An 8611-nucleotide genomic window follows, 5' to 3' on the forward strand; every position below is an offset into this window, starting at 1 on the left:
GTATTAATGCTAAAAAAACTCTTAATCGTTCCTAGTGGCGGAAATCCCAGATCCGCATCATCACAGGAATCTAATCCACTGATCGTTGGGCCAAGGACTGTCTGTCCACCGGCTTCAGCCAACCCATTTTTTAAACATCATGCTGACAAACAAATAAACAGATGGGAGGGAAAACATAAAGCACAATCTGCCTCCAAGTTTGTTGGCAGAGTTGAAAAGTCCAAACTGAAATGCCCTAATTTTCCTAAAAAGTAGTCATTAATGAGACTAAAAGGAGGTAAAAAAAAAAAAAAAAGACGAAAATACAATTGAGCTCGCCAAAAAATGACTATTATTTGAGATTTTAATTTTTTATATATTGAGTTTTAATTTTTAATTAAACTGCAGTTTCAGTTTTTTTATTTAACATGCATGTTGAGTGATCATTAAAAAGTACACGAGGCAAACAAATATGGACGAGCAAAGTTTATAATCACTGATGTAATAATCGCTGCTTCGTGTGTCTCAAGTGTGGCAGTTTCTGAAAACACATGAATGAATGAATGAATGAATGTCTTTTATTCGAGCAACCAAATAATAAAGTTATTGTAATGTACAATTACACAAAAAAAGAAAAAACAAGTTTAGCTCGAAAAGGAGTGGGATGAAGACAAGCTTTTTAACTCCCACCCCTACAATCTTATCTGAGTTTTAAATTTTGTAGTTGCGCAGTACATTTAAATATTTGTGACATACAATTACGGTTATAAAATTATCGCATTGTCATAATTACGACATACAGTAGTGTAAATATTTAGCATCAATAATACAGTCTTTGTTACCACCGCTGAATATCACAGTCATCACCATCATGGTCATTACATCCTCTCCGTATATTATTTATATTTTAGCTATGAAAATATCAATGAAGTTTGCTTCCATTGTATAGTTGTAACTTCATCAATTTTACTTTTAAGAATTAATTCTGGTCTACTGTTTCCTAATAATGGAGATAACAGTAATAACAACAGCGTAAGACAATAATCAACAGTGTCCATTTCAACTCTACAAAATAATTGTTTATATAAGTATTTGTTGTTAACATTCTATATATAAACAAAGAAAAAAGAAAGAAATAATACAAAGAATATATTATTATTTACTATCATCGATAAACAATCACACACTCGATTCCTCTTTGTACCTTGACAATATACATTTTTTTGTACCTCGATTTAAACAGATGAATATTTGGACATTGCTTGAGCTCTACATCCATTCTGTTCCAAAGTTTCACTCCACACACAGACACACACAAACTTTTCCTGGTAGTTCTAACTATCTGCCTTTTAAAGTTACTACATCCCCTCAAATTGTAACCTCCTTCTTTATGTGTAAAGAGCTTTTGGATATTTTCTGGCAGTATACCCTTATTTGCCTTATATAGGAGTTGAGCAGTCGAGAATTCAACTAAATCAATCAATTTTAATAGTTTTGACTGCAAAAACAAAATATTAGTGTGACTATAATATCCTACCTTTATCCTACCATTAAACCCAAAGAATACATTATTCTTATAGCACATTTTTGTAGTATAGCCAGGTGATGCAGAGAACTTTTGTAATTATTGCCCCACACCTCTACACAATAAGTCAAGTATGGTAGGACTAGTACACAGTATAACAAAAACATTGCATGGCAGTTTAAGAAGAACTTGGCTCTATTTATGATTGAGATACTTTTGGACACTTTATTTTGTATATGTCTGATGTGTGATTTCCAGCATAATTTGCTATCAATCATTACTCCCAAGAATTTTATTTCTGATACTACGTCTATGACTACACCATCTATTTTTATTACAGTATCTTCATTTACATTGTAATTCCCAAAGAACATTACCTTGGTTTTACTCAAATTTATAGATAATTTGTTAACATCCATCCATATTTTTAATTTCCTTAACTCGTTGTTAATGTTAAGTACTAGGTCACTATGGTCGTCGTTAGAATAAAAAATATTGGTGTCGTCAGCAAATATAACTAATTTTAATAACTTTGATACATTAAATATGTCGTTTATATAAAGGTTAAATAGAGTTGGTCCCAGAACTGATCCTTGTGGCACTCCACAGCTAATGCCCAAATACCCCGATTCAAATTCGCCCATCTTCACATACTGCTGTCTCTCAGTCAAATAACTTTGGATCCATTTCAAGGCCACTCCCCTAATACCATATCTGTCTAATTTTTTAAATAATCTGCTATGATTAATCGTATCAAATGCTTTCTTCAAGTCAATAAATATCCCTGCTGCATGTCTTTTTCTATCCAGACTGTTGGTTATCTCTTCTATTGCATCAATGATAGCCATTGAAGTTGACCTTCCTGTCCTAAATCCGTACTGACTTTCATTGATTAGTTTATGTTTGTCAATAAATTTACCTAGTCTATTATTATAAAGTTTTTCTAATATTTTAGAAAACTGCGGGAGCAGGTTACACTGGTCGATAGTTAGTGAAGATGTGTTTGTTTCCACTTTTATATATGGGTATAACTTTAGCTATTTTCATTTTCTTTGGGCATTTCCCCGTTTGAAATGATAAATTACATATATAAGCTAGAGGTCTGGCAATGCTATGTATGATTCGTTTAACTAATGTCATATCTATACCAAAACAATCAGTAGAGGTCTTGTTCTTACAGTTGTTAACTACATCTAAAATATCGAATTCAGTAACTCCCGACAAGAATATAGTCTTTGAATTTATTTCTATCAGTGACATTTCGCTGTGATTACTTTTTGGAATTGTTGTAGCCAGCTCCGGTCCCACATTTACAAAAAAGCTGTTAAAACACATGCCACAATGACAGGATCTCACCAGCTGTATAAGCAATTTTTCCGTATCCTGACATTATAATAACAATAATAAGAATATCCAAATAGTCTAACAGATTCCTCATGTGTCATCAGGACCTCCCCAACATGATACATATTCAAACCCGTTTGAAAACCCACCTTTAGAATCGGTTCTGATTACTTTTTTGTATCATTTCTTACTCGGGTTTCCTCATTTTATGTGTCTTTAAACTCTGTTATCTTATGCTGGTGTTATGTCCTCTCATTATTTTAGATGTACAGCACTTTTGTGCTAATCGATGTGTATCGGTGGTGTTTTTGTCCTCTCAGCGTCTTTGTGTTCTCGTCCTTTAGTCTCTGAAGATGCTGGACAATGAAGAGACGACCGACAACGAGCTGAGGACCAAGTTCAGCCAGCGCTGGAGCAGAACTCCCTCTGGAGACCTCTACAAGCCCCTTCGAAGCGGTATGCCAAGGAAGATTGTTGCTCTCATTTGTTGTTGGTGTTGGGCGCTTTTTAAAAAAAATGTATTTATTGGGGCCATTACACACTGAGCGCGCTGCAAAAGAACAACAGGAAATTCCTAATTTATTGGACACAAACTTGTCGTGCAAGTTTATGCGCTGTAAAAAGCCCTCTCTTAGTCCCTCTAATCCTCTCCCTACACAGAGGGCGCTAACTTCCGCAACATCTTGGACAAGGCAGTGCAGGCCGACCAGGTGGTGAGGGACCGCTACAACACCCACTGTGACATGATCGCCCTGCTGTGTAAACCAGAGAACGAGCTCAACGCCGCCATCCCCTCTGCCAACCCGACCAAGACACTACAGGGCAGCGAGGTCTGTCTGACATCTTTACATCTTTGTTTGTGAGCTTAAATATTGGGAATGTGCTTTTTTTTTTTTTTTTTTTTTTATGTGTGTGTCCCATAAACGTCGACTCCTGCTGCACAGAAACCCCCGGTGGACATTGTGTTCCTTATGGCCCTTTACCTCCTCCCCTCACTGCCTCCCTTTTTCTTTTCTTTTCTTTTTCTTTTTTTTGCTGATACTGTGTTGTGTTTCACTGGGGAGCTCAAATAACTAAGCAAGCAGAACTGAAAGAACTGCACCTCTCTCCAGCTGCTGGACTCACTGTAACGAGGGTGAGAGGTTAATGTCGGACTGTGGAAAAGTCATGTGTCTACCTTCCCCTGTAGGTAGTGAACGTGTTGCGCTCTCTGCTCGCTCAGCTGGAGGAGGTAAAGAAAGAGAGGGAGACTATTGAGGGAGAGATCAAGTCCGTGACCTTTGACATGTCCACCACCTTCCTGACGGCACTGGCTCAGGATGGAGCAATCAATGAGGAGCAGCTGTCGCTGGGCCAGCTCGACCAGCTGTACGGCAGCTACAACCAGCGAGTGCAGGCCAGCCTCCGCACACAGGAAGAGCTGCTGGGGAAAGTTCAGGTACAGGCAGCTTTGGTGGGAAGTGTGCGGGTTTTATGTGTGTTTATTGCTTAAATTGGGTCAGAATTCCCTCACGGGAATGATGCTTTAACTGTATCGGATTAAAAGAATGTATAGATGGACATAAAGTGCATACATAATAAAAGGAGTCGGAGGTTAACCGTCCTCTCGACCTGCGATCTGCTTCCAGACGTCCCACCAGGAGTTCAGCAGCCTGAAGCAGTCCAACGCAGACTCCAACCAGAGGGAGGAGGTCCTCAAGAAGCTGGCCTCGGCCCACGACAGCTACATGGAGATCAGCAACAACCTGCGCGAGGGCACCAAGGTACGTGCTCAGCAGAACAGCGGGACCAGCCGTGCCGCAGCGATGCATATCTTTTGTCAGATGTGCTCTACTTTTGTGCGTCCCAAACCGGGTTAGTTATTTTTGTCCCTGTTTGTTTCTCCCCGCTCAGTTCTACAACGACCTGACAGAAATCCTGCTCAAGTTCCAGAACAAATGCAGCGACATCGTTTTTGCCCGTAAGACGGAGCGCGATGAACTCCTCAAGTACGTACCCGCACGGTCATTCCAAGCTGGCCAAGAAGGAAGACTGTTTTTGCAGTTGGGTTCTGTTTTATTTTATTTGTGATGTTCGATTTTTGCTCTCAGGGACCTGCAGCAGAGCATCGCTCGAGAGCCCAGCGCTCCAGCCTTCAACGTTCCCGCCTATCAGAGCACTCCCGCTGCCCCCTCCGGCCCCGCCGCCCCGGCTCCTGGACCGACCCCTGCACCCAGAACCGTTTTTGTAAGCGGATACTCAGCCCAGCATTGAATATTATCAACATCTGTCAGTCGTGTGCTCATCTTTCTGTTCTCTCCCTCTACGTCTTCCAGCCTGTGCAGCCTCAACAACCCGAGTCAAAGCCCCAGCCCCCAGCCAGGCCACCTCCACCAAGCGTGATCCCTCAGGCAGCCTCCACCACACCCGCCAGCTCACAACCTGCTGCTGCTCCCACTAACAACCCACCACCCATGGCACCCCAGGCCCAGGGACCACCTTACCCCACCTACCAAGGCTACCCTGGGTCAGTTTTCAAATCTGTCTTCTCTGTTTTTTGTTTTTTTTTCCAGTGGATTTCTCAGATCTGAGCACCTCATTTGGTCCTTAAAGTGACAAAAAAAAAACTGCTGCAGGTTGACCGGTTCGCATTCTCATTGGTGCATGAAATATCTTCTCAGTAAACATGGAGCAATTAAAAATCTATAGATGGTCTTTAATTTTACCAGCTGCAAATGCCATTAAACCCAAACTCAGTTCTAGCTCTGTATACTGATGCTAGAAGAGGGCGTTACTTGCTTCATTATAACTTTTAAATGAAGTCTGCAACCTTTGACTCTGAAGTGTTTTGATTATACAATGTTTGAAGTTTGTCTCGTCTGTTGTCTTTTCCCTGCAGGTACTACCAGATGCCTATGGGCTACAATCCTTATGCTTACGGCCAGTACAACATGCCCAACATGCCCTACATGCCCTACCAGACTCCGGGTCAGGGAGGATACCCAGGAACTGCTCCAGCAGGACAGCCCTACCCAGGCTACCCCCAACAACCCCCTCAGCAACAGCCCTACTACCCTCAGCAATAACTCCCCTCTTCATCCCCGTATTCCTCACATGTTAACACCAAATTTAAAAAAAACAAAACAAACATCCCCAGCAATAACACTTCAATCCCATGGGCTCCTCCACTCGTCTTACACTTTTTCTCCTCCTGACAGCAGCTGTGTGAAGGTGGAGCTGCTGAAAAGCCTTTAACACTTTTCTGTAACTCATCTTTCTTTTTGTTAAGCGCATGTTTTTCTGGATCCTGGCAGCACTTTTCCCTAAAACTGTTTCAGCTTTCATCAGTGCACTAACACCTCCTCCTCCTCTTTATTTTTTTATGTACTCATTTTCTAAAAGTTTTGTTGATTAAATTAAACCCTTAACCTCTTTCCGATGAAAACTGACTCTTTGACTGAGGTGGACTGCTGTAACAACACTCATCGAGGCGCACAGAGCGGCTCTTCATTTCCTCGCTGGAGACTGTGCATCTGTATTGACTCAATCAAATCTCCCAGCGCATCTATATTAACTATATTACTATTTTTGTAATGAATACTGATGCTTCTCTGATGTATAAATCTACAAAAAAAACAACAAGAGAAAAACGAATGGCCGGTAGGTTTTCTAATGTAGATGACTGTTTTTGTTTCTCTTTCACTCTTTCCTCTCGCTCTCTCACCCCGGGAATGTGGGTTTATTTCCGTGTTACAATCAAGAGGCTGTACAAGTGGGAGAAATGGCTCTGCTATATAAATATATGTATAAATAAGACTCTGTATGTGATTAACCGAGACACTCTGTGTGTGCCACTCCTGCTCTTTGTGTTTTTGTTTTTATCCATCACCTTTGAGATTAAAAACAACAGCAACTAGACGCCATTTGTTTGTCTTTATGTGTTTCAGATGTCTTTTATTTATTGATTTATTTATTTTTTCCTCTCCTTAAACTGTGGAGGTTTGTAAAGCAGCCAGAAGAGGGCAGTCCTGCAGTTCACAGGGGAGGGGGAGGAGGGGGTGTGAAGCAGCACTACCTGCCGTTGTTGTTTCTGTCAGCCAATCAGAGATTGACTTGTCCCATCCAACTAATCGGATGCTTTTTGACCCCCGAGCACTGGGGGCAGATCCCATTTAGATGACATGCAAATTACGTTCCAGTGAGGTCGTGATCTCATCCAATCATATTTCCCCGCAGGTGATTTCTCCATAGACAGATTTCATCCCGAGATATTTATTCAGTGTCAGGAGACGCTAATGATTTCGCATATCTCCTCCCCGTGTGTGCGCGCGCGCGTTTGTGTGTGTGTCAGGGAGGCAGATGGCAGCGCAGTGTGATGTCTGGAAGGATGCATGGAGATGTTGGCAGAGAGCTGCTGGTCCCCTGCCTACATCCATCACTCCACCTCTCTCTCCATTTTCTCCTCTCTTCTGTCTAATCTGTCTTCTCGAGTTCCTACCACCACAACTCTTTAAAAAAAAAAAAAAAAAAACCCCACCATATTTCACTTAAGTTTCCCTCTGTGCTCTTCCCATCCTTTGTTTTCCTTCTTATCAGATTTTTTTGCTTTGCTCTTAAGCGTTTTCTCTTTTTCTAAATAATTATTATTTTTGTACACCACCTGGCATTTCCTCGCTCCCCTGGCTCATCTGTTTTTGCTTACCATTCGTCTCTCCTTGCTGTCCGAGCTGCGAATCGCTGGCAGTGAGTTATCTACACCGGTCAGTATCTCCTGGCTCATAAACGTCTCGCAAGATTACGTCAGTGTGCGCGCTCGCGCTTTGGAGTGAGACTCACAAGGAAACACAGTTTTAATCAGATCTAACAGCTCGCATCTCCTACTGGAAGTGACACAACACATACACACTGCCATGTTTTTCTCTCTGTGTATATCTATACAGCATGGCTCTGCCGCCGCTGCTGCCAAAGCCAATTGTAGCTCTGGATGTGTTTATCAAAGGTGTCTGTGCGTCTCTGCCGTTTAATTTTAACAAGGCGTTCTCCACCGGAGGAGTGTCATATTTTAATTGGTCTGAAACAGAATAAAGGCAGCGAACAGAGCACTGCAGTGACAGGTATTAATTACCTTCTGCCTAATGGCTCCCAAACTCCGCACTCAGCCATATTGGTGTTCACACTATTCTTACTCCCCCACTCTTCTCTCTCTCTTTCTCTCATCGCTTTGCTCTCCTCCTCACCATGTGTTTGTCGGTAATAAGGCTGAACCGAGGCTTTTCTTTGGCTATGATGTTGATAATTGCAAAGAAATACTCGATTAGAGGAATTGCTGCGCAGAGATACCCAAACGGGGGATTTGGGGCAATTTTTCATTTGTCCTAGGGTTTATGTAAAGAGTGTTTCAGTTTAATAAAATAATGGAATATAGAGCTGAAGCTCGTACACTAACCAGCCACTTACCAGGCATACTTATTTAACTCGGCAGCAGCTCGGAGCGTTTAGGCACGAAGGCACGGACACGACGACCTGCTGGAGTTCAAACCGAGCTTCAGAATGAGGAAGGAAAAGGGATTAAGTGACTGAACGTGGCTGCTGATATACTGGGATTTTGCCACACAAGCATCTCTAGGGTTTATGGAAAGGGTGTCAAACATAAGGCCCAGGCGCCAAAATAGGCTCAGCAAGGACTCCAACCTGCCTCAATGGACTGCTTTGAAAAATGTTAAGGAGGGCATAATTATTATATAAAAGACATGATAAAGACCAGCCTTATGTCCTTTTATACTA

General features: G+C 41.7%; 1 protein-coding gene across 2 annotated transcripts in view; it reads left to right on the forward strand.

Moving 5' to 3' along the window:
• Window positions 1–6745, forward strand: part of pdcd6ip (programmed cell death 6 interacting protein) — a 20573-nt gene extending 13828 nt beyond the window's left edge. For both annotated transcript variants that reach the window (XM_085395342.1, XM_085395343.1), the window contains exons 11-18: window positions 3193–3304; window positions 3509–3678; window positions 4038–4286; window positions 4477–4611; window positions 4742–4836; window positions 4939–5074; window positions 5164–5354; window positions 5727–6745. In XM_085395342.1, the coding sequence (XP_085251468.1) occupies window positions 3193–3304; window positions 3509–3678; window positions 4038–4286; window positions 4477–4611; window positions 4742–4836; window positions 4939–5074; window positions 5164–5354; window positions 5727–5913 (1275 nt within the window). In that variant the 3' untranslated portion in view covers window positions 5914–6745. The remainder of the gene's footprint in view (window positions 1–3192; window positions 3305–3508; window positions 3679–4037; window positions 4287–4476; window positions 4612–4741; window positions 4837–4938; window positions 5075–5163; window positions 5355–5726) is intronic.
• Window positions 6746–8611: the final 1866 nt, after the last annotated feature.

This window comes from Rhamphochromis longiceps, linkage group LG22 (assembly GCF_057381845.1).
Source record: "Rhamphochromis longiceps isolate RC_006_pf linkage group LG22, R_longiceps_female_GT1.1, whole genome shotgun sequence".
In the NCBI taxonomy this organism is placed as follows: domain Eukaryota; kingdom Metazoa; phylum Chordata; class Actinopteri; order Cichliformes; family Cichlidae; genus Rhamphochromis; species Rhamphochromis longiceps.